This window comes from Lynx canadensis, chromosome C1 (assembly GCF_007474595.2).
Source record: "Lynx canadensis isolate LIC74 chromosome C1, mLynCan4.pri.v2, whole genome shotgun sequence".
Taxonomy (NCBI): Eukaryota; Metazoa; Chordata; class Mammalia; order Carnivora; family Felidae; genus Lynx; species Lynx canadensis.
The window spans coordinates 185144680-185171919 of NC_044310.1; the positions used below are offsets into that span (position 1 = coordinate 185144680).

The window sequence follows — 27240 nt, forward strand, 5'->3', positions numbered from 1 at the left end:
TTTCAAATCTTAGTCTGCTTTTACTTCTCTATTCTCACCATGTTGTACAATGCTATTGGTTGTTTTATATGCTTTGTTTAATAAATTCTAACACTTAACCTGAATAACCATTTTCAGCCAACTTTTCGTTACACATGATAGAAAATACATCTAGGAAAAAAAACATGACATAAAGATTCTAACACAAGCCCCACCAACACAGAATAACATCTCCTATGGTCTGAACTCATTGGGCTGTAATCTGATACAAAATTGACTAAGATGTATGTGCCTTACCTTATGGGGTTCTGTTTTTATCTTTGACCCAGTGATCTGCTCCCCACTACTGCTCCTGCCCACCCATCATCGCAAATTAGCTCTCATGGATCACAAAGGGGACCAGGTGAGTGATTCTGGCAGACTCAGTGAAAAATCCATCACTGCCCAACAAAATCCGGTACCACCAGCAATCAACACGTATCAATCTCTCCCACACAGAAGATGACACTCTTATTTTTCCAGAATCCCTGGTACTACAAACAGAACTATTTTGGTTCCACATATTTCAAAGCCTTTTTTTAAATTTAGGACAAACAAATGACTGTGGCAGCTTGGGGACACAGGTTCTTTGAGAAAAGCTTGAACTCACAACATCCAAATTTTGAGTTTTAGCCTTAATACCACCACAGAGACCTCCGACAACACACTCTGTTTTTAGTCCAGTGGAAGAAAAAAAAATTCTTACTCAATCTTGCTATGAATAAATTACCCTCCAGAAGAAGTCAACACATACCTTCCAGGAAACTATTACATGCACTTAAGAAAGAATTTTCTAAATGCCACCCCCAGTGCCCTAAAAATGGCCCATTCTCTCTACAGGATGAAACAACTTGTTTCTGGAGAGTAAGTTCATGGCAAAGAAGGCCAATTAAAAAGATATACCTGCATTCCACGACTTTAGAAGTTCAACCTGGGCTGTGCTTGACATCATGTTTTAAAAAAAATTTTAGTGTGTGTTGTAAATCAGCTCGGGATGCCCACGTGAAGGCAGTGCTGCCTGGGAATAGTTTGTGTCATATTGTGGCACACTCAGCTGCTCCGTCCCCACAAATGGCACTTGTAATGAAAACACTGCCATATATCTTGATTTGTCAGAGAACAAATCAGTTTTATCTGTTCATTTTGTGGTTTAGTGTCATAGGTATTTTAGAAAACATAATTTATAATTCTTCATGCAATTATATATGAAATTAAATCATCTCACTTTTCCAGAAGCATCAAAATATTTCAGATTAAGTAGAATGCACTTGTAATGTCTTTAAAGTCTTCATCTCCCAACCTACTACGAGAAGAAAACAAAATAAGTAAAGGAAAAAAGGGGGGGAAATATGTAGCATTTTAATGAGTTAGTCTAGTCATATAAGTCAGGCCTACGGAAGCTTTTACTTCTATTCACTATCACAAGGATGCCTGATCATGCCACAGAAAGGCAGGGGTGTGGTGGCTAAGCCACCGCTTCAAGCAGCAGAGTGCCCGGGTTTGCACATTTGAATGCTGGCTCCCTCACTTAACTTGCTGTGTGCCCCAGGGAAACTCAGCTAACCTCTCTGTGCATCAGTCTCCTCAGCTGTGAAATGTAGGTAACTGTACCTATGTCACACATGGTTTGTGAGCATTAAATGAGTTTACATGTGTAACATACTTAGAACAATGCCTGGCACACAGTAAACTCTGTGTTTGCTAGCATTATAATTAGCCAAAATGGACACTTCATTTTTTTTTTTTTTAAGAACTAAACATCCATGAAAACACAAGACTATGTCTTATTGACTAATACTGAGGCATTTCCATGAGAGACAAAAGAAATAAGTCCTACTGGTAGGTCCTCGTATGGGTGATAAATTAGTTATTTTAGTAAACTTCAAGACAACATGGCCAAGATCCCCTCTTCAGCACGGACACCTCAGTCTCCCAGAACAGCACACCAGCCCCACAAGTGTCTTAATTCCACTGATTTACAACAGAGTTGGACCCATTCTTTTTTAAGTAATCTCTACACCCAACATAGGGCTCAAACTCATGACCCCAAGATCAAGAGTCGCATGCCCTACCAACTGAGCCAGTTAGGTGCCCTCCCCACCATTCTTTTCAATTTACCTGCTGACAGACCCAGACAAATTCATAATCTTATCATGAGTCACAACAGGACTCTCCTCTTAATACTAAGACAGAAAAGCAATTGTTGATCTCCATTGCATTAGTTTAAACTGCAAATGGGTACACTGTAATATCCATCAGGGTTTACAAGTACAAAAGAAATACAGCAGCAAATTATAACTTAATCTGTTACATAAGCCATCTTAGATTTATGCATTTATTTTTATCATAATGAGACACTGGTTTCATAATTAAAACTCTTTCATATAACTTGGTATTTTGGTCACACGAGTACATTTCAATAGCTTATCTGAGTTACAGAAATCCTCACTAATCTTTGCTATGTCTATTATAAAGCCCACCTGAATGTTTATTGAAAGCAAATAACTTCTCACTATCCAAGGTCCACCAACGAAAATCACATGGGAAGGGAATGATCCCTACCTCTGAGGACAGGAATCAGTGTGGGCTGAATGAGTCCAGAAAAGCACAGAGGAAGATGTCGATCCGCATGGTGCCAATGATACTATTGGGAAGGCGTGCAGGGTAGGTGGCCAAATACATGTGAATTCTAACTAGACTATCTCACACCTGCTAAGCTACAGGGAAGACTATGGAAAGAAGTTGGGTCAATCTTACAACCTTAAAATACAGAAGGGAGAGAGACAGCTGCTCATCTCTTTTCCACGCCCAGCAGGATCTGAGGCCCACTAGAAACAAACAACCAAGAGGGATCACAACCCACTGCTCCTGCAGGTATGGGAGCATTCATGATTTGTTTGACAAATCCCCTACCTCCAATAGAGGGCTATACTAAATCAATTCAAGCACAGGAAAAATCTTCCCTAAGAGTTTCCCCCAATGACTCTTTCATAAAATCTCCATCCTACTGCACATAGCAAAATCCAGAAGCTGAAAAATAGACAAACTGTCATCAGTTATTAATTCCTGGACCAAGGGACATCTTTAACACAGGACTGTCATTGTAAAACTAGTAAGCACTCAGTAACCAGCCCACACAATGCTGTGTATGTGTTTTTTTTAAGAGGAGAAAAGACCAAAATGTGGGTAAGAACAAGACTATTATAAAAACAAAACATGAAATTAATTAACTGAAGTTTTCTGAATGACACAATGTCTTTTTACTCTTGTACCACATTAAAAAACTTTACCACAAGGCAAAGGTAAAAAGAAAGCAGGTCAATGTCAATTTCTTTTTTAATTACTGGCCTTTCACCTGCAATGAACCAAGTAAGACAAAAATGATATTCTCACATAAATGTGGGAATAAATTATTCTGATTGTCCAGCCACTGAACCAGGCATTGTCTATACCTAACACCTCCTAATTTACTGATGGCTTCTAAATCCTTCTAGATAATCAAAAGAAAGCTAATGTTTTACATTTGATTTGAAAACCAAAAGCTTTACTATTTTGCAGTACTAAAAGCAATACGAAATATGTAAATCATACATTATAATATTCAGGGAAAATATTGCATATATACAACCCAACTATGCAAAAGAATGCTTTAAACCATAACTAAAGGGGAATGCCTGCAAATGTTACCTAGATTTATCTCCAGGTTGGTCCGCCAGCATTTTTTTTCTTTTTTCTACTTTTCTGCATTTTTTAGTTTTCTATAACTAACAAGCATTGGTTTACTATTAGAAAAAAGTTTTTATTTTAATTTGTAAGTTTACAAGGCGCTTAGATATACACAAATGGGGTCTCATAAAATAAGTTCTCATAAAATGCCATCCCAAGACAGCAAGTTCAATTTTGTTATTTAAACTCAAAACAAGCTCCCCACTCAATTTAAAAACATATATGTTCAGTTACCAATTCCAAAATGTCAATCTTTGGTTCATGCCTGTAAACTATAGTTAGTATCAGTTTGAACTGTAGACTAAATTCACAGACTAGAAATATAATGCTGCTGAACGGGATGCTGGTTAAGTACACATTCCCTGGAGCCAGTTTTTGGTGTCAGCCAAGCTTTTTACCTCTCTGAGGTAAATGGACCTCAGAGTGTCTCCGTTTCCTCATTGGTAAAATGCGGACAATGATATTATGTACTTCATGGGGTTATTATAAGGATTGAATGAGTGAATACATGTGGAGCACCTAGAACAGCGGTTAGTACAGAAAAAGTACATAATATTGGTGCTTAGTATCTATTAATAATATCAATTTTATTAAATACATTTGTAACATTCTATCATGTGAAAATGTCAGTTGCTCTCAAAAAAAAAAAAAATTACACCATGGCTTAATAATAAGCTAATTCTGATGATATTACATTTATCCTATACCAAAAATGGAACAGTCCACACAGGTAAATTTTTCAGAAAACCGAGATTTCACCTTTTAAGTGCCCACATCATTTTATTTTTAATCCTCAAACCCCATTCAAGATCTTCAAGTTTGTTCTGGCTCAGGAGAAGCCTAAATTTGCCAAACTCCCTTACAGACAAGATGGGGAGAATAAGGTCAACATAGCGTAATATAATGTCAGGTCCTACCTAACATGTTATTATATATTTATGGTTTATTTTTTATGTCCCCTACTGGAATGTACCTTGAAGACAGGGGCATTATGTTTGGCTCTTTGCTGTGTCCCCAACACTTAGAACAATGTCTGACACAAAACATTTGTTAAATGAATGAATGACAAAAAGCGGAGAATTAAGATGTGATTTTTAAAACTTTCTTTGCAGCTTTCCTCTCCATAAAATGGAAGTTAACTCAATCACATTTCTTCCAATGGTGCCCAAGAAACTAAAGATCTTAATAAAGAGCTTTTTTTATTTTTCCAAATAATTCTGATATATTTTCTATTGCAGAGTATCTAAAGCAGGCCCCCTTTCAAAGAAGTCTTTTCTCCACCCCACAAGGAATCACTGTATTCTTAATAATAAAACAAGACATTTCAAATTGTTATTTATTGCTGTGGCTGTGCAACATATTCTCAAGAAGAACCACCATCTGAAGTTGGTAAAACTGCTCAGAGCTTTTGATCAAGAACAGACTGCCCTCTTAATCTGCTCCCACGATGGTAGGCCCAGCTTTTATCTGGGAGGTTATTAGACTTTGTAGAGCCAAATTATTGAGGACAGAGGTTTGCCTGGGCTATGAACTTTCCAGAGTCTCATTCTCTGATTTACAAAACTGACAGAAGGAATATGTCGGATTTATCTCTCTGCCGAATGCGAGGGAGAAACTGAGAGGAACCTCGGGCACGATTTGCATATAGCCTGCAGCAATCTTTTCAAACCCCAGTAACGAGCTTGTAAAACAGTAGCACAGATTTGCTGTTCTGTCCTGGGTGATATTTCCTCAAACCAAAACTAGAAAGGCAGAGGTGTCTGTGTCTTCTCTCATTGATACACAAAAAAATTTGCCAATTACTGCTTTTGAGCAACCAAATGGCACTCGCTCTGGAGCTCACAAAGCTACCATAAAAAAAAAAAAATGAGTTGCAAACTGATGGGGTTTTAAATGCTTATCACAATCATGTGAAATCTATCTAGCACCTTAGAAACAAAACCAGGGTGGCCAGAGTGACCAAAAGACCAGCAGGATGCTTTTCATCCCTGCCTCCCACCACCACCACTGAACCTGTCCTCTATCACACTGCAGATAAAAGAGGTCCCTGACATCTCAGGGTACCACTTCGTGTGCCAAGTACCTCAATAAATAATGAATAAACTGCCTGCTAACGGATGCTACGCAGATGAATGAATACTGAGTTGAACTCTCACCATAATCTTAAAATACAATAATAGTGTATCTGAGAAAAATTGGCTATCCAAAGTACAAATGTAAAATGTACACTAATATAAGTAAAAAATCTACCATTCTGAAATTTCACAATTTTGCAAAGAATTAACTAAAATTATAAGATGAAGATGACAGAGCTCTTATCCATTCAAAAAAGAAAAAAGGGAAGTAGGGAATTTTATAAAAGCATTTTAATATTACAAAATGCTATATGGACAAGAATTTTTTATTGTCTATCATGAATGTCAAAATAGGCTTTACTTAGAGTTGAAATATGTTATAGCACCAAGACTGAGATTCGTATCAATAGAGAACTTTTCATATAAAAGATCTACTCAAAAAGTAATAGCACTATCTATTGAAGCATTTGTAAATGAATTCATTTAATGAATATGCTCTTTATTAAATGAGTTTCTTGAATAGAATCTGTACTATATCTGTGCTTCTTAAAGCACAGAAGGACCCGAGTCTTCAGGAAATGACTACCTTACATTTAAAATCTATATATTGGTAAAAGACAGTTATACTTTAGAAGGAACAGAATAAAAAATTAATCACAATATAAATTGTATCACACTATCACCAATTTTAGGTTGTAGCTTTCCTACTCATAACTCCTCAAAGCTATATATTTTTAATGACATATACTTTAATTATTAAATAAAAGCTGTATATCACTGTAGGTCAATCTGTTTAACCTAGATCATTTTACAGGAATGCCAGAACATGGAACTCAGATGATTAGCCCCCTTCAGCTCATGGACATTAACACCTAAAGTCTAAAAAGAGGGATTTAAAGCAATTTTAAAAATACACCAAAGCTAACGGCCACCATGGCAAACTGCCCAACAAATAGCTGACTAAAAATACTGCTAAAAACTTCTCTCATCATGGAAGAAATAATGAGCTAGTTTTCTAAATGAATTATCTTCACTGATAATGATTTTTTTTAATGGATGTTCAAGTAAAAATTGTAAGGTCAAAGGTAAAGTGAGATCAGATAATTTTTTTTTTTTTTTTTAATTCACTGCCCTTAACAGTTCTAATCAAGTACTTCCTACTCAACTGCTGGAAGTCCTGCATATCAAGTCCAAGTCCGATAGGGTCTTCATCCTCTACAAATTTACATATAGACAGTAATTCCATCAGTTGACCTATGTATTTTAAATAACACATATTTGTGCCAATATAAATACGAGGAATACAGAACTATAAACATCTATATTAGATATTCATTCTTAAATATATATTGGACAAGGAAGTAAAATGAGCATTACTCTTCCTTTGGCATTTAAAAGTAGTGTTTCAGGTTTTGCTCTTTTTGCAGGTAAATAAGCATATATGAATATTTAATTTTATGTAGTAGAGGAGGGAAGAGCGTAGGGGTGTTGTTAGAGATTTGTATCGGCACAGGCAGTGTTTTATATTTTGGCCCAGTCAGCTCTAATGAGGGTTGAGACATGGTTAACAGCAATTTTGGGTAGCTTTTTTAGCTCTCTTTTGAGAGCCACAGAATTTTTTAAAAAGCAGTTTGTTTGTTAAAAGATTGCTCCAAGGCCTAAAATTTCTAAATATGCACCTTTTTTCAACATTGCCCTTATAAAGAAAAAAACTGCTAAGAGACTCCCAAACATGAGAGTTTAATTAAAGAAGGAAAAGTGGGGAAAAAAAGAGAAAGAGCCAAAGAAAGAAACCAAGAAAGCAATACAAGGCAAGAGATCATTTTAAACATTTTCAATGGGGAGAATGTCAAACTTTCAGAGCATAAAAAAATCTTTCAGCTCCAGACAACATATGCCTTTTAAGCATCTTCCCTTACAAAAAAAAAAAAAAAAAAGAAAAAGAAAAAAAGTGTGATTTTTCTGAATTCCATTACAAGGTTATAATTGAGTTTACTAATTGTTTATTTAAAATCATAGTATTTGCAGTCATTTATAAGGTTAAGGCTTTCATTAAGTTCAGCAAAATAAAAATAATTCTGAATTAACATGACAAACATTAGTTTTAGAAAAGAATTTTTAAAAATTCAAGAGGATGAGAGAAAACACGTCCGCCAAATGCAATATATAAATCTCTATGGCTTCTGATTTGAATAAAGAAACACTAAAAAGAAAATAATAAGATAATTGGGAAATTTTTGAACCTTGATTGGATATTTCATAACATTAAGGAGTTTTTTAAGAGTCATGCTACTATTTGTGGTTATGTTTTTAAGATAGTCCTTATCATTAAGAGATACTTAGTAAATATTTATGGATAAAATATGAGGTTTAGGATGTGCTTTAAAATAATCTAGTGGGAGAGGGGGAAGATGTGGGTAGGGACAGAGATGAAACAAGACTGACCATGAATTCCTAAATGTTGAGGCCAGATGATAAATTCACGAGTATTTATTTACTACTTTAATCTCTCTATTTTGTATATGTTGCATGTTCCCAGAATAAACATTTTAGAGAATTAAAGAAGAAAGCATTTCAAGCACCGAACAATCTAAAATGAAAGTATATTTATTTCTAATGTTAAAATTTACCTAAAAAGTAGCTTCTTGGTAAAGTTCTTCCCAATAATATGTTGTATAAAGCTAATTCCCTGAAAAGTATATAATAATAAATGAATGAATAATATACAAAACAATAATAAATAAGTAAAAATAAATTAAGGCATTCCTTTAAAACATATCCTTATTATTTTGGTTTTAAATCTTATTCTATTTATTCTTATCATTGTTTCTAGTTCACAGATGTAAATTGTTCTCCCTATACAGAACGCCTCCAAAGATGAGGTCTGGATAAATACTGACAAAATACCTCTAAGTTTTGATCGAAGAATTTGGATCCCAGCAATCCCATAAGTGTCTTTTGAATAAGTAGCTCTTTGAGTCTAAACATTATTACTAGAAGTGTTTTGGCACCATGAGTATAGATAAAACATCACTGCCTTTGGAATGATGACGTGGAAAAATCTAGAAATGACGATGCTGATCACTAAGGAATCAAATTATATTTTACTTCTGATAAAAATAGCTAATTCATGAATGGGAGCCAACTTCACAATGACACACAAGGAAAAAAAATCTTCATGGATAGTTTAGTAAAAATGAACCTTAAAAATACCTGTTTTCATTGTCAACAAACATTTATTGAATTCATGTAGACTTCACACTGTGCTATGTAACGCTCGGTTTTAAGGGAACAAAACAGTTTGTAGTTCAGAGCCCAAATCTAATTATTGATGACATTAAACTGGCACTTTTTAGAACTGCATGTATTTCTCCAGGGTAATAAATAATACCTTCAATCCATTTGTTCATTCTTCCAACATTGACTAAATGCTTACCACAGGTGCCACTGTTGTGTTCTGAAAAAATGGGCCTCTAAGAACATAAGAGTTTCATCAATAAAAAAGCCAACAACAGGGCTATCATTTTTTTTAATTTTTTTTTTAATGTTTATTTATTTTTGAGAGAGAGAGAGAGTGCAAGCAGGGGAGGGGCAGAGAGAGAGAGGGAGAGACAGAATCTGAAGCAGACTCCAGGCTGTCAGCACAGAACAACAGGCCCTATCTTAAAAAACGGAGACAACAGGGGCGTCTGAGTGGCTCAGTTGGTTGGGCGTCCAACTCTTGATTCCGGCTCATGTTATAATCTCACGTTTTGTGAGATAGAGCCCGAGTTGGGCAATGTGGCACCTATTTGGGATTCTATCTCTCCTTCTCTCTCTGCCTCTCCCCTGTGCACACTTTCTCTCAAAATAAATAAACATTTAAAAGTAAAAAAATAAAAATAAAAAATGGAGACAATGGTGGAGAAAAGTGGCAAAAAAAAAAAAAAAAAGTTTTCCTTTAAGGAGATAAAGCAAGGATTTTTTGGAAATTTTAACCCATATTTTCCATTTGGCCATGTACTTCCAAAAACTGACAAGAAGAAGAGTAATTCTTGAGTATTTTTCAAGAATAAAACTAACATTCATTTATAAATTAGCACTAAACTATAAATAAATTTTATATGCATTTCGATTCTCTTAACCTCAGTATTCAACATTTCTGAGCTCAGAGGATCAAAAATCAACTAATAATCCACATACTAAACTTCTCTTATGTTATTAAACTACCAAATGTAAGCTCCATGAAAGCAAGATTTTTTTTTCAGTTCTTTATCCCCAGAGCCTGGAATAATGACAGGAACATGGTGGGAATTTAATAGTGCTGATCAATTTGAAAATCAGAATTGCTGTGGAATATGCTTTAGTTTCCTATCAGGAATCATTTAGGCTTCCTAATAAGGAGGGACAGTATATTTGAATTACTTAACCTACTATAGGCCTTGTATCTAGTTTTAGGAATTGGCTTCAATAGACAACAGTTCTGTGAGATTTGGTTTTTTTGTTTGTTTTTAATGAAGGCTGTCTCATTTGCCTAAAAAAGTATCTCTATGTATAATTTATCATTATGGAATAAGTATAATCATTATGAAATAAATATAATCCTTATGTGTTCAGTAAGCACCCAATCTAAAAAGTCCCGCCTTTCAGGGCTCATGTCAAAGAGTAAGGAGCAAGCATTAAATAAGAATTGATGCCTACCCCAACTCTAAACTCCACTGATCAGGTCTATCACAGGACAGCTCTGTGGTTAAGAACCCTGACTCTGGAGTTGGATCACTGGGTTTCAGGTCTCAGCTCTTCCTTCCATAGCCCTGTGTGCCCAGGAAAGTTACTTCTCTTCTTTGTTTGCCTGTTCCCTTATCTGTGAAATGGGGAACATATAATTTATTTCAAAAAGCTGTTGTGATATTTAAATAAGTCAGTACATGTAAATCTCTTAGAATAGTGCCTGACATAACTGCTCAGTTAATATTACTTAGCACTGTTAAAACTATAAGAAATTCCTTGGTTTGTTTATACATCATAGGGACTCATTCATGACTTTTTCTTTTTTTTCATTTTAAACTGAAAAAACAACAGAAATACATCTGTATCATGCACAAGTTTTCACACTTACAGACACATTAGGGACAAAGTGAACTGCTTATCAAAAGTGGGTAATAAGGTAGAACTAACACATTCGCACTTATTAAGAGCATTCATGGGGCGCTTGGGTGGCTTAGTCAGTTAGGTGTCCGACTTTGGCCCAGGTCATGATCCCACGCTTCGTGGGTTCAAGCCCCACATTGGGCTCTGTACTTACAGCTTGGAGCCTGGAGCCTGCTTCAGATCTGTGTGTCCCTCTCTCTCTCTGCCCTTCCCCTGCTTGCACTCTGTCTCCCAAAAATAAATAAATATTTTTTTAAAACTTAAAAAAAAAAGCATTCATGGAGGGGAGCCTAGGTGTCCTGGTGAGTTAAGCCTCCGACTCATAATTTCTGCTCAGGTCTTGATCTCACGCATCCCTGATCCCTGCATCAGGCTCCATGCTGAACATAGAGCCTACTTGGGATTCTCTCTCTCCCTCTCACTTTGCCCCTCTCTCTCTTTCAAAATAAATGCATAAACATTTTAAAAAGAGAGAGACAGAATTCATGGAGAAAGTAGAATTTCATACTTTATTTTTAAAAATTTTTTTAATGTTTATTCTTGAGAGAGACAGAGTAGAGCAAGGGGGGTGGGGTGCAGAGAGAGAGGGAGACACAGAATCCGAAGCAGGCTCCAAGCTCTGAGCTGTCAGCACAAAGCCTGATGCATGGCCTGAACCCACAAGCCATGAGATCATGACCTGAGCCAAAGTTGGACGCTTAACTGACTGAGCCACCCAGGCACCCCAGAATTTCATACTTTAATCCTACTATTCACACTATGATATTTTAATAGATTTCCTTTGTATTTTTTCTATGCATATATGAATAATTTTATATAATTGAGACTGTATTTGGCACTCTGCTTGATTCACATAACATGGTATTAAATCCATTTTTGTGTCGCTTTTTAAAAATATTTTAAATGACTGCATAAATTTAATTATTCCAACATAAGCAAGAAAAAAATGGTAATACACCTTCTCTTGAAGCCATAATTTTTATATACTAATGACCCCAAAAATAGCCAGTCAGAAAAAATTTTTGCTTATTTATTGCTCAGCCTGTTTGTTTTCGTTATTAAAAAAAAATTTTTTTTAATGTTTATTTACTTTTGAGAGAGAGACAGTGAGAGCCAGGGAGGAGCAGAAAGAAAGAGAGGGTGACAAAGAATCTGAAAGCAGGATCCAGGCTCTGAGCTATCAGCAAAGAGCCCAATGCAGGGATCAAAATCATGAACCATAAGATCATGACCTGAGCCAAAGTCAGACACTTAACCAACTGAGCCCCCCAGGAGCCCCATTGCCTGTTTATTTTTGAATAAAATTTTCTGGTCAAAAACAAATTTTACAATCTTAAAAAAACAAAAACAAAGCTGGAAATAACACACTCCTTATCTCAAACTACAGTACAAAGCTATAGTAAACAATATGGTATCAGCATTAAAACAAACATATAGGGGTGCCTGGGTGGCTCAGCTGGTTAAGCATCCACCTCTTGATTTCAGCTCAGGTTACAATTTCACGGGTTTGTGGTTTCAAGTCCCGCATCGGGCTCTGCGCACTGACCGCGAGGAGTCTGCTTGGGATTCTCTCTCTCTGCCCCTCCCTCTCTCTTTCTCTCTCTCTCTCAAAATAAACAAACTTTAAAAAAATTTTTAAAAAACAGACATATAGATCAATGGAACAGAATAGAGAGACTAGAAATGAACCCATGCATATGTGGTTAATATACAATAGAAAAGCCAAGAATATACAGTGGAAAAAGCACAGTCTCTTCAATATATATGTTGGGAAAACTGGACGGCCACATGCTAAAGTATGAAACTGGACCACTAATTTACACCATACACAAAAATTAACTCAAAATGGATTAAAGACTTGAATGTAAAACTTAAAACCATAAAACTCTTAGAAGAAAACACAGGCAGTAAGCTCCCTGACATAGGTCTTAGAAATAATTTTTTGGATTTGACACCAAAAGCAAAGGCAACAAAAGCAAAAATAAACAAGCGGGACTACATCAAACTAAAGAGTTTCTGCACAGCAATGGAAACCATTAACAAAATGAAAAGGCAACCCAGTGAATGAGAAAAAATATTTGCAAGTTATATATCTGATAAGGGGCTAATATCCAAAATATATAAAGAACTCATAAGATTTAATAGCAAAAAAACAAACAATATGATTAAAAAATGGGCAGTGGATCAGAACTCACAAGATTTAATAGCAAAAAAACAAACAATATGATTAAAAAATGGGCAGTGGATCTGAACATTTTTCCAAGGGAGACATATAGTTGGCAAGGGGTACATGAAAAGACACTCAACACCACTACTTATCAGGGAAATGCAAAACCACAATGAGATATCACCTGACACCTGTTAGGATGGATATTATCTAAAATACAAGAAATAACAAGTGTTGGCAAGGATATGGAGAAAAGATAATACTCGTGCACTGTTGGTGAGAATGTAAATTGGTGCAGCCACTATGGAAAATACAGAGGTTTCTCAAAAAATTAAAAATAGAACTACCATGTGATCCAGCAATTGCACTCACTTCTGGGTATTCATCCAAAGAAAAGAAAACACTAACTTGAAAAGATACATGAACGGCCATGTTCACTGCAGCATTATTTATAATAGCCAAGACTTGGAAATAATCTATGTCCATCAATGGATGAATGGCTAAAGGAAATGTGGTGTATACACACACACACACACACACACACACACACACACACACACACACAATCACCGAGCCATAAAAAAGAAAGAAATCTTGTCATTTGTGACAGCACGGATGGAACTTGAGGGCATGATGCTAAGTGAAAGAAGTCAAACAGAGAAAGAAAAATACCATACGATCTCATTTATAAGTACAATCTTAAAAAAATTTTTTTTAGTTTCAAAAACCAAGCTTATAGATACAGAGAACAGATTGATGGTTGCCAGAGGTGGGGGTGGGCAAAATGGGTGAAGGAAGTCAAAAGGTACAAGCTTCTAGTTATAAAACAAATAAGTCACAGGGATATAATGTACAGTACGGTGACTATAGTTAATAATACTGTATTGCATATTTCAAAGTTGCCAAAAGAATAAATCTTAAAAGTTCTCATGATAAGGAAAAAAAATTCTGTAACTACATGTGGCAATGGATGCTAACTAGACTTCCTGGGGTAAGTATTTCACAATATACACAAATATCAAATCATTACGTTATATACCCGAAACTAATATATTTATGTCAATTATGCCTCAATAAAAATATATATAAATAAAATTCTAAAAGTTACTTTAAAATTTACAGGACGCAGGAAAGAGAGAAGATGATCACTTACAAATTTAGTCAAATGTGCACAGAGAGGAATCAAGTCACCATCACTGCCACTTCCCCAAATCCGCCATCCACATTATCAACTATGAATAGCTACTTGATCGGTATGATAAAGAACACTCAATGACATGGGGAGATCCCTAGCTATTACCAAAAGCGTTATGGGGCAGAACTGAAAGAATGAAAAGGAAAGAAGAAAGAAGAAAGGGAATGAGTATAATTTGAGGGAACAGTTCCTAAGTTAACACTCTTCTTCCAAAACTAGACTTTAGATTCAGAGATATGGACTCATGATCCACCATAAACTGTGCCTGCTGTTTATTAGATCTTAGGCTACCTACTCTAGGAAAAGCAAAACACCTGCCATCTTTTGCATATGCAAAATAGCAGGTCAGATGTGTCCTGCATCTCTCATCCTTGAGAATCACAGAGAGCTAATGGTATGTGTCCTGGGAAATAAACGGTTGGACTCAGTTAGAAACACTGTGCCCGTCATTTATAACAGTATTTTTTGCCCTTAATTTCTCAAGTCTCAATATGTGGCTTCAAATAAAGCCTGGGGGATGTGGTGGTAGTGTTGGAAATCCTTGAATTGCATTTTAGTGGAATTTCTGTCATCCTTTAGAAGCAAATATCTTTCTTAATAAAGCCTCTTCAGCTCGCTTGGAGGGAATGCCTTCTCAAAAAAAAAAAAAAAAAAAATTAACTATCCCATGCTCACAAGACCATGGGTTCATTGCCTTGTCATTAGGATAAGGTATCACTCCAAAATAATGACATTGCTAATATATTTTCTCTTTTCAAGGCAATCTCCGTACTATCTAATTCAATTATTGAAACTCTTTTCTGGTCACGTCACAATAAAAAAATCATGTTTCAAGAACCTCAATTTTTAAAATAGGCTCAAGCAACCCACTCTCCTTACAGTTTAGTTCTGCCCAACTTTTCTAACACAGGAAGAAGAGGTTCAGAAACGTTCAGTTTCTCCACTGCAGATGGATTTGCTAGGTCATCCAATGACATCCCTATCTTGGAGAAATTATCTAAACAATGAACAAACACACAAACAAGACCAAAACAAAAGAAAACAGAAAACTAGATGCATAGAAAGTCAGATTTCGAATATACAGTTATATTTTGTTCTACCTCCTTTTCTAGCTTTCTGTCGCTCTGCTGTTTGCCCAGCACACAAATGACCAGTCTCATGCTGCATTCTGTTTGGTCTATAATAAACATGCAACAAACTGCATACGTTTGATGATCTAAAAATGACAACAGAGATCTAATACAGTCATTTCAAAATAAACAATTGCCAAGTTCTTCCATTTACCCAAAACAGAGATCAGCAGCCTAATTTAAAACTAAACAAACAGCATTTTTCCCCCTCTGAAATTATAGTACAAGACCTAGTGCTAAAACCTTTGTTTACCTACAAAATAAAGTATTATCTATGATCTAGAGCACCTTCAGAATGTTGAGTCAACTTTTTTTTTTTTTTTAAATTTTTTTTTCAACGTTTATTTATTTTTGGGACAGAGAGAGACAGAGCATGAACGGGGGAGGGGCAGAGAGAGAGGGAGACACAGAATCGGAAACAGGCTCCAGGCTCTGAGCCATCAGCCCAGAGCCTGACGCGGGGCTCGAACTCACGGACCGCGAGATCATGACCTGGCTGAAGTCGGACGCTTAACCGACTGCGCCACCCAGGCGCCCCTGAGTCAACTTTTTAAATGTATAATATTCAGTATTTTTTAGTCCTGGTTTTTAAAAACTTTGGGGAAACAAATATTTGCTTTTGACTTTTCTCCTGTTTAATCCTCCACAGTAGGCCATATCCCTTGCTAGTGTATCTATCTCATCTTGGTGGGCAGAACTCTCAGTCCACATCACTGAATGGAACAGTGTGGCTCCCTAGTGCAAATTTCCTTAGAGTCCCTTCCCTGAGCATGTGCCAAGAATCAAATCTTGGCCACTTAGTGCTCTGTGCTCCACATGTGAGCTCACGGCGCGTTGAGCAGCCGCGCTAACGGAGATGGATAGCCCTGTCAAACAGGAAGCTGGCACACCAGGATGCAAGCAGTGGGATACAGTGACCTTTACATTCAGAAAAAAAATATCCTTAAAATGGCATGAAAAGTTTCGGAGGGGGGTGGGGGCGATGGGGGGATTCCTTTATTTCATTCAGGCAAATAGCATAAAATAAAAGCAGGGGTGCCCGGTATGGAATTTGCTCGGGATTAAATCTTGAATCCCTTACACAAGAAAAAAAGGAAATGAATCATCCTTTATCACACTGCTCTGAAAGCAGTGCGCTGGACAATTCAGCTGTTATCACTGCACCCGACAGGCCAATCACACAGATTCAGACCACACTTAGACTTCCAATAATCCATGGGGTACCACCTGCCCTGGGAAAACATTCTTGACCCCTGGTTTCAGATGGGCTGCTTTCTTGGTAGAATTACAATCTAATTTAAAGACTGAAACATTTTTCAAACAGTGATGATCTGCTTACAGAATCAGTCAAGAGCTTCGATACTAAATCCCATGTCCTTGGTTGCCTTACCTGTAAACTTTGTATGTATTGTTTAATCTCTCATAGTTTCCTCATCTGAATAAATGGAGGCTTTGACAAGGGGCTCATAAAAAAAAAAGTTGCAAAAATCTGTGGCACATATACACAAATGTTAAGTAAGAATAGTAATATAGAAAATGAATATGCAAAGCGAGACCTGGAGGTAACCTATTGCTTTCCTTCGGTTATAAGGATTATCATAAACTATAGGATTCAGTCATTTCAGCTGAAATACAATAGTAATCATTCCACTGGGTCAAAAAGTTTTCTTCCATTTTCCCAGGTTTGGGGGATGTTTTTGTTTTTTGTTTTTTGTTTTTTTTGTCAGTTCTCTGCCATGAAAGAACAATGGGCTATGCTGCAGAGTGAAGCAACAGAAACTCACAATGTGCTCCCCAGTGCTCTACGATACGTGCAGAAATGATGATGCAATTTTAATACTTAATTACATAGATACAGTGAATTGATCACAAAGACACTGAGGGGAGTTTTTTTGTTTTGTTTTGTTTTGTTGTTTTTTACTGAATGGACTACACTAAAACTACAGAGCAGTTTTCAAAGGTAACAAAAGTATGATAAAATGTACCCATTTTTTTTCTACTTAATTAAAAGCTAATTGTAAAGTGCAGAAGCTATAGGCGCAAAGCAATAAATAAATTTAGAAAACTGAAAGCTTGTAAATCACGTATTAAAGTTTGGAGAAGTTAGGATCAAACATCTCAACGCTCTGAGAACACCAGTTTCAGGACTTAGAGAAAGTAACAGAGCTTTCAATGCCAAAAAAACCCTATGATGATCACTTTAAAATGCAAGTTTATTTTGGTGGCTCTAAAGGTGCCGGTCAAATATTTCCCAAAGCAAACAGAAAACAAAACTCGGCAAGAAACGTTCTGCTATTCACTGTTTGGAAAAGATGTTAAATTTGACCATTCTCCTCCAACCCATGTTTGGAGAATTATTTCAGGAAACACATTCTTCCTCAAATCCTGACACAACGAGGCGTGGGGAGGAGAAAGGGGATATGCGTTAATACCTTGTGCCTGAGCTGCGGAGCTGTGGGAGTACCCCAGGGCCAGGAGCGCGGTCTCCACCAGCTGGCTAAAAAGCACATCTTTTCGAACCAGGACAAACTCTGCATGTTCTTCTCTGTTGTCATATTCAAGAGAGCCATCCAACTGCTCCACCACACAAAAGACAGGAATCATCAAACCTGGAGAGACAAAATTCAAGAGCAAAACACAAATATTACAAAGCAAATCTCAGTCACCATGATGAGAAGGGAAGAGGCAGTTATAAAAGTTACTCATCTGTGATCGACAATGGTTTAGATTAAACAAGCCTCTTAGTTGGATGGGTCTAATGGGAAAGCTGGGGATGTTTTTCCCCTTCCTTATTACTCTCAGACTGCAGCAGAATTGCCTCGGGCGATGGCAGAAGCCCTCAGATTCCAGTCATTAAAAAATGGAGTGCACCAATGAGGTGTCCTGACTGAGACCCTAACTCCACAGCCGGCATATAGCTGAGGTCAAGGTGACCTTCTAGACCCTTACATCCTTCATGTCTATGGTTTCACCATTAACTGTCAATCAGGACTAGTATTTCCAGATCAGATTTGCTTCTGTCTGTAAATATAAAAGACCTAGTAGAGAGGCATATTTGCTTTCACAGTCTAAGCTATCATGTGAATATGTACAAGAAAGTCAATGGGAACTTTTTTTTTTAAGTTTATTTATTTATTTATTTATTTATTTATTTATTTATTTATTTTTGAGAGAGAGAGAGAGAGAGAGAGCACGCAAGTGAGGGAGGGGCAGAGGCAGAGAGAATCCCAAGCAGGCTCTGCACTGTCAGCACAGACCCCACGTGGGGCTCAAACCCATGAACTGTGAGATCATAACCTGAGCCGAAATCAGGAATCAGATGCTCAACCACTGAGCCACCCAGGTGCCTGTGAATAGGAACTTTTTAGAAGTCCCTTTTATAGCTTTTATTTTTCTACATCTTGGTAAATAGGGCATCAATTAGCCTGAAAATACCCTTCTCCTGAAAATCTTAACTGACATTTAACTTGTATCAAAATATGCATCCACATGTAAAACTCTTTCTTTAAGTTATTATTTTATATATTAACACCAGTTACCACTATAAAGGGAACGGTCTCTTCTTGTGTTTTCAGGGAAAAGAAGTAAACTACCCTAAAGAATAAAGCAAATTAGTCTAGTTGAAAATCTGTTGAAATCTGTTGTCACTGAAATATTTCTCTGCTTTGTATCAAAGTGTGAAAAGCTAAAAAATGTTTAATTCGCCAAAGATTTTTTTATAAACTGTTTTTTATTTTTAAAAAAGTCATACAGGCATTTAAATCTAAACATAACCAAGGCATAAGAAGATCAAAGTTTTACCAACATACAAGTAATAAACATGGACTCTGCCCCACGTAATTCACACAAGTTAGTACTTTATAGAAGAAGATCTGTTCTGGGTCTTCTCTCTTTGTGCAAAAAAACACAAAAGTTATGAAGAATAGGTGGGCAGGCTGAGAGATGGGGTGGTGGACAACGAGCTGGTCATTGCTGAAGGCACTTTACAATAAAAATAAGACTTCTGGGTAAATGAGGTATGGGAGTCCTGCCTGTGACACCAGGACTGCACAGTTCTTCTAGAAGCCCCTCCCGTTGCCTAGACCCTAGAAGCCTCCCGACTCACTCTGATCTGGAAAGCAGAGGGTGGGAGCAGACACTGCAAACTACCAGCTCACAGATGTAGATTTTTGTTCTAAAGATAATACAATGGTGCCACTGGTTCCCATGTGCTAATTATTATTATTAAAGATAATAAGTATAGGGTGTAATTATTAAATATAATCATTATTAACAATAATAACACTCATTAAGAACTGTTATCACTAAGGATCATGGTAATTATTATTAAGCCAGCACAACAGGCTAACAAGTCACACCAAACTATCCCCTGGACAACTACAGACTCCGTGTTTGCTCTTAAGAACAGTAAGGGAGCATTACTGCTTGTAGCAAATACAGTATCCATGGTATAGATTTATGGAAAATAGGAAACAAGGATGGAGCGAACTGATTGTTTTAGACGAACAAGGGAATTTAGCCTGGCCACATGGTGCCTTATAAAATATTTTTTAAAGCTTTGACCAGTAATGGCATGTCAAATGTTTATTTATGCCCAATTTATTCCCAAATGTATGTAACACATGAAATGAATAATATAAATTAAATTTCCTTCAAATTATCTTTGTGCTCATTCATTTATCCAATTTTTATTCCCTGGACACCTATTGTGTGCCAGGCATCCCCTGTGGCTTTAGGGATACAAGTAAGAACAAGTCTGACGTGGCTCCTGCCCTAAATGCTGTTGAAGGTATTGTAAAATCTTCCTAAGCAGGCATAATGGCATTTTATAGGACCTATTCATCAGAGTCCTCACCAGCAGGGAATAGCCCCCATTTAGACCTTGTAACTCTTACAGACTGGTATATGATCTTTGTCCAAGGAAGCAGGTTGATTTCTATTTTTAATGATTTAAGCATATGCACACATAGGGCCATGTAGTCAGTGGTGCCGCAAGCTATACTTCACCACTAACACCTATGTGTACATAAGTTTCAGTGCTGAAAATCCATGTGCAGTTCCTAATGTCAACATCTGAGTGTCACACATCTGGGAGTCACAGATAAGGCCTTTAAGTAAATCCAGTTGCTCCATAACCTATCATGTATCCATTACTTAGGAACCATAAACCTTCCTCAAGTCTATGGTCAACTGCAAAAGACTCAAGACCCTATCAATTTTTAGAAATAATATTAACAGTTCAACGAGTGAGATACAAAATATGACATTAGAGCACAGGGGTCTCTATCATTTAGGAACTTACGTTTTGAAAGTGTCAGTTACCAAAATATTTCCTACACATTTTAGTTCTGTGATTACAGAAAGCAATTGTTATCTGACATGATAGCAATAACTCCTTACAGTCAAAAGGCAAGCACCCATCCATCACAGGCATCACCTACTTAGAAAGAAAGAAAGAAAGAAAGAAAGAAAGAAAGAAAGAAAGAAAGAAAGAAAGAAAGAAAGAAAGACTTGGAGGTCATTTATAAAACAAAACAATATTAACCAGAAACATATGACAACAGAATTTACTCTGAAAGCACATATATATGAGACACTAAAAAATAAAGAGGTTATATTTAACCCCTAGAAAAATGTACATTTTTACTTGAATTCCATAGATCTAAGCAATTATGAAATGTTTACAATGAAATGCAATTTTTACAAAAGAAGAGGAAACATAGGTGTGGTTACTAATGACAATGACAAGAGAAATAAAAAATAGTAAAATAGTACACTCGGGGTCAAGTGGGAAGAAGAAGAAAATTAAGGCATAGGTTTTAAAAACTTAAAAACAGCAAATCCCTGGAAAAGAAAATGATAAAAGGATGAGTAGGAATACACACACACACACACACACACACACACACACACTCCATTTTTCCCCCTGCCAATGCCACTTACTCCAGGCAAAAAGAGAGAAGAAAGAAAGAAAGAAAGAAAGAAAGAAAGAAAGAAAGAAAGAAAGACAGACAAAGGGGAAAAGTAACAACAGATAAAAAGATAGGGAGAGTATTTGATAAGCAATTCAAAAAATAAATTAAGAATAAGAGGGAAGAATTAAAAGGTAACTTCCAATAAAAGAATTAACAACATGAAACGAAAACGCACTCACAACAAAATTTAGAAATGATCAAGAAGAAAAAGGAAACTCTTACTCTGGCCCTGTATCTGGAACTTATGGCATTATTTTTCTTTTATTGTAGCACAGACCCATTTCCAGTTGATCAAGTAGGGAACTTTGAACCTTTTGATTATAAGCCTCTCTAAGCCTTTTACAATTGTGGCAGGTGAAGCAGGTAGTTTCATCTAAAGGACAGGCACAGGGTCCCAGCCTTTTGCTAAAAATTAAGAGTTGTTCTGACGATTGGGATGAATGGTGAATTCTGTTGTCACGGAGGCAAAATAAGCATGGGACTCCTTCCACTAGAAAAACGCATTTCCCAATTGTCATTAGTTCCAATGCCCAATTTGTCACTTCCATCGTGACATTATTTCTGAAGAAGCGTGTGTGATTATAAAGGTAATCTAATCTTCACCACGACAGCCATGGGAATAGAGACGCACGGGAGATGGTCACATGTGCTGGTGACTAACACCGTGTCCGGAGGCAGGCAGCTCTTGGATCAAATCCTGGCACCGTTATTCTTTACCTATTGTAGTGACCTCAGGTAATTTATTTGACCTTCCTGAAGCTCAAATTCCTCCCAGTTAAGATGCAAATAATATCTACATCACAGAGTTGTTGTAAGGATTAAACAATGTGAAATAGTTAAGTTGTCTGGCTACCCCCAAACAACGAAACCTATTTGTTTCTCTTTTTTCAAAATCAGTATTAATACCATTCACTAATATTAATACAGAGGAAAACAAGAAACCAGTAATTTTTTTCAGGGTCCATAATCAATGCTCATGATACTTACTAAAAAGCATTTCTTCAGAATAAAAATGACACTCATAATCATTGAATTACTAAAGATGTTCAACGTGCCCCATGGTAAATGGGTGAATGTGTTAAAAACACATACTTTATACTCTAAAACTGCTTGTCCAGTATGGAAGCTACTAGTTATATGTGGCAGCTAAACACCTGAAATTGACATATGCTTGTAAGTACAAGATACACACTCAATTTCAATGATTTAATACCAAAAAACAAATAAAATACAAAGACATCATGAATCATTTTTAAAAATCAATTGCACAGAGAAATTTTTTGGATGCACTAAGTTAAATAAATTATCAAAATTTATTTTGCCTATGTCTAACTTCTTTTACACGAAGCTCCTAGAAAATTTTAAATTATACATGTGGCTCATACTATATCTCTAGGAGAGCTGCTCGAAGCAATCTGTTGACACCAACATATACAATGGTTTTTCTGACACAGGATAAAGTCATCACAAACTGATAACTAAGACAATTGTGCAATTGTCTTGAGCATTTCTTGGATGCCCCTCAGTTATCTTCCCTCTGTGTTCCAGATCTTAGGAGACTTGAGGACAGATGTACTATTGGTTAAACTCCCAAATCTAATGTGGTATCTTCTCTGCATCATCGAGCAAAGTGTAAGCCATTGTTTTATTCCTAACCACATTAATCCAAATGTTTTATTAAGGGAAAGGCTTTCCCCCCTTCCCTTCATTTTATTTATTTATTTTTTAATTTTTTAAAATTTTTTTTAAAAATTTATTTATTTTGGAGACAGAGCATGAGCAGGAGAGGGGCAGAGACAGAGGGAGACACCGAATTGGAAGCAGGCTCCAGGTTCTGAGCTGTCAGCACAGAGCCTGACACGGGGCTCGAACTCAGGTACTGTGAGATCTTGACCTAAGCCTTAGTCGGACGCTCAACCGACTGAGCCACCCAGGTGCCCCACCCTTCCCTTCATTTTAAAGAGCAATTGCAGTTTTCAGGAAATGCCACAACACTGGTGTGAAAGTGACCGGAGGCACAAGTATTCTTTGATGCCCTGGATGTCTAACCTCAACAAGGAAAGATGAAAGAAGATCCAGTGGTCGGGGTCTAGAGGATAGGATTCCATAGCTTTCCACCAAAGTCACACCAAACAAACCTCTCCCTTGCACAGCACCTCCTAACTCATCACATACACACTCTAACATACACAGGTACCTTTATCTTTCTCCGGGCCTTTACCCGGGGAGGAGGTATTATTATTCTCATCCAATAAATGAAGACACAAACTATGGGAAAATAAGTAACATGCTCAAAGAAACAGCGAGGCACAAGTAGAACAGTTCAGATTAGCCAACTCTACATCTCAAGCACACTGCTTTCTTGGGGGTGGAAAAGTACATTGGAAACCCACACCCTCAGAGATCTAAACGCTTGGCCTGGCCCCTTCACCACTTGTGATGTCCCATGGGTGACATGCATTGCTTAAAAGTAAATTCACCTTTTGACGTGAGGTACTGTGCTAGGCAGACAGGAGGAATCAAACGCAGTTCCTACCCTTTAGTCACTCACAGACAAAGAAAGGCTCAAATAATGAGCCATACTCTAGTGTAGGTGAGAGTGGGCTCCAGCCTCTACCCCAAGCCCTTTGTCTCTTGGGTCCACCCTCATTCTTGGACCTGCCTCCTGAATAGCAGCAGCCAGTCTGAGATGATAGGAGGCCAACTTTTCTTCTCTCCTTCCAGGGGCTCCTGAAACTGTCTGTTTCCAGAAGGAAGGCGGCCATGGGGCCCACTCCCTTCCCTGAAGCTGGTAGTGTATCTGGTTCTATCACCTGAGAAGGTCCTAGGGCTAATTGAAGATTACAAAGGCTTTAGGGCAGAGCCTCGCGTATCTGTTCTTTGTATAAAACTGAACCTGGAGTAAAGCACCACACTTAACAACCACCGCAATCAATAAATCATAGAACCCTGAAACACTGAAACAAATTCTACCAAGTAAGCCAAGCAAGGACAGGCTCTACCGGAGGAATGGGAGAGAAAGGAGTGAGGGCTGGCAACTATCCTAGTGCAAATGTATTAGAAAAACAAAACAATTTACTTTCTCTACAACCTCATTCTCCCTTCCCTCTCCTTTTGTCTCTCCCTTTCTCTCTATCTCTATTTCTATCACACACATGTACACACACACACATACACCGAGTCACACACACAAGAAGAAACCTCAATGTTAACCCCCAGTATTAACTTCTAGACACTTCCTCCCACTCTAACACAATAGAGACAACTCTGAGCACCAAGACTGTGGCAGGAAACAGAAAGGAAGAATAGGGTGCCCCTCACCTCCTTCTTGGGGTCCCAGGCAAAATTTCAAGATGGATCAAGTGCGTCTTTCTTACCGTCCTCTTCTCTGTCCCTGCTGTCCCCTCCCAGGCACCCGACCTCCTGAGCCGTGGTAACCAGAGGCTCCACATTCCACCACTCCACTCCAGCCTCCCAATCCCCCAGGGGCTGAGCTCGAAAATTCCAAAGAGATTAATAGATAAAAAGATGCTACACTTTGCTATTTGAATGGTTTAGCAGTCCTTTAATCTCCTTAGATATATTTTCATTGTAAAATGAAACACATTGTATCCCACATTAACTTCTAATGGAAAGAATTTCAGGTGATGTAATTAAAAAAACAAAACAAAACAAAACAAAACAAAACATGTTTTCACCAGTCTTGGCATTGTGGGGGTGGGAGGGGAAGAAAAAATATTTGGGGGCAAGGGAGCCATCCACAGATGGACTGGAGATCCTCTGGGCTCCCCTAAACTGCTTTACTTTCCAAAGTTCCTCTCTGACCCTTGCTTGTGAGCAAAGATTCTCGGAAGGATTAATTCATTTGCCATTGCTGTTGGTTTTCTTTCTTCAGTCTCACTAAAGAGGAAGCAAGAGCTGACAGAGGTGGGTGACCTGTGTGGTTCAAAGGTGGAGGAACACAGTTAATCCTACAATGCTGGAGAAGGCAACATTTGCCTAATAATTACTCTATGGGCAAATGAAGCCATATATGCAGAAATTTGATTTCATGTTCATCCATGACCCAGGTGTTTGTTAACTCAAGGTTAAGCCTCCAAATAAAAGTTTCAACCATAGAGCTCCTTGATGCCTCTCTCCCCTTGGGGAAGTAGGGTGAGGAGGTAAGACTATCAAGAAATACTGTATTCTCAGAATCCCATCTAGTAACACCAGACACTACCTTGCAGCCGCTGAGGCAGATCTTAACTCTGGAAGATAAGAACAAAAATAGGCCAGGGGTGGGGAAGCCGCGTGAACTCTAGTCCTCTGTTCCTTACCACCCCAAATGCTCAAGCTAAGCTTCAAGCAGTAGGGGAAAGAGCCGGGTTCTGGTCTCCCAGGCCTGTCCCCAGACTGAGAGATGGCAACTCGACCTGAAGTCAGACCTGAAGTCTGCAGGAGAAACCCCACATCTCTCAATACTCTTCATTTATAGAAATGTGGTAGCAGGATCAGGTTGGCCAGGCAGTTTGCAAAACAGGATTTCACAGGCACACAGAGGCACAGTGTGGCTACTTATCTAAACAAAAAAGCCTGAGCTACACCTGGGAACCAGGCCATAGCAAGCCTGACCCAAGGAACTAAATTCCCTGATGTCGGGAATGTCCAGTTAGAGTGAATGAGAGGCCTGCCTTTGCGTTCTCCAACATGGGCTGCATTTAGATAAGTCTTCTTCACTCCCTCACTCCCCACTCCACCCCTGAGCCTGTCTTATAGCAAGTCCAAAATAAATGTTAGTTCAGTTCAACAAAAACGCTAATTCTAGCTAGAGGTTAATAACCACCATTAACAGGCAATGTCAGTTCTGGCTTTTTCCTGTGACTTCCCAGCTGAGTCTATCACATCACTGTAGCTCACTGCACCGCAGTGAGCATCGGCGTGCAAGAAAAGCTTTCTAAGAAACAATCCACACAAGTGGCCTTAGGAGCTTGCTCCATGTTCTCAAGGGGGAAGTGCACCAGACCTCAAGGCTGTGTGCAACCACTGTGGACAGACATTGTTAGTTTATCACTAGGAAGGCATCACAGTCCATTGGTGTAAGACTCAAGTGGCTAGCAGCACTGTGCTCTGTGACTGTACATATCCTGGGACCCTGGGGGTCTTAGCTGCCATCCTACATGTCCTGCATGGAAGGACTGCAATATCTTTTCTAAATTAGAGCCACAAAATGTTCGGTGATCATGAATTAAGAAAAAAAAAAATTTTTTTTTTCTTTTAAGAAAAAAGTAGAATCTGTAAGTTTGATTATCACGGGAGAGTTCAAACACTGTTTGAATGTTAAACATTGTTTAAGTATCCTGTAGTTCAAAGCTAAATTTTTAAAGTTCTTTTCACAGTGGGTTATAAATGCATGTATTAAGTCTCGAGACTCGGTGCCATGTTAAAACGACTATACTATAACTCATTAAGATTTCTGTCCTTCGTTGTATAAAATTTTATTCTAGAAGTTTCTGAGAAGATAATATTTCAGATAGTATTTAAGAGGAGATGTATTTGCTATTCCCCTCATTCTCATTATCCTTTCTGGAAAAGCTATTTGCAACTCAGAGTCCCAAAAGTCAGAAAAAGAATCAATAAAAATTGCCTTCATAGTAACCATTGCTTCCTCATCTCAGGTTTTGAGCTTTGCCTAAATGTTGTTCTATCTAATTTAACAATTAAAATAAAAAATCTTTGATTGATTTCTCCAGTGTAGTGTTAAGGAAAGGTTAACTGTACTGAGGTTCACTAGCAAGAAATTAATAAAGGAATCAAGCACTCAGCTCTCAATAAGACAAGACTA

The 27240-nt window shown here is 37.6% G+C and overlaps 1 protein-coding gene across 1 annotated transcript in view; it reads right to left on the reverse strand.

Moving 5' to 3' along the window:
- SATB2 (SATB homeobox 2) overlaps positions 1-27240 on the reverse strand; it is a 203128-nt gene that overhangs the window by 161820 nt on the left and 14068 nt on the right. Inside the window, exon 3 of the mRNA XM_030327422.2 lies at positions 17874-18050. Coding sequence (XP_030183282.1) covers positions 17874-18050 — 177 coding nt within the window. The remainder of the gene's footprint in view (positions 1-17873; positions 18051-27240) is intronic.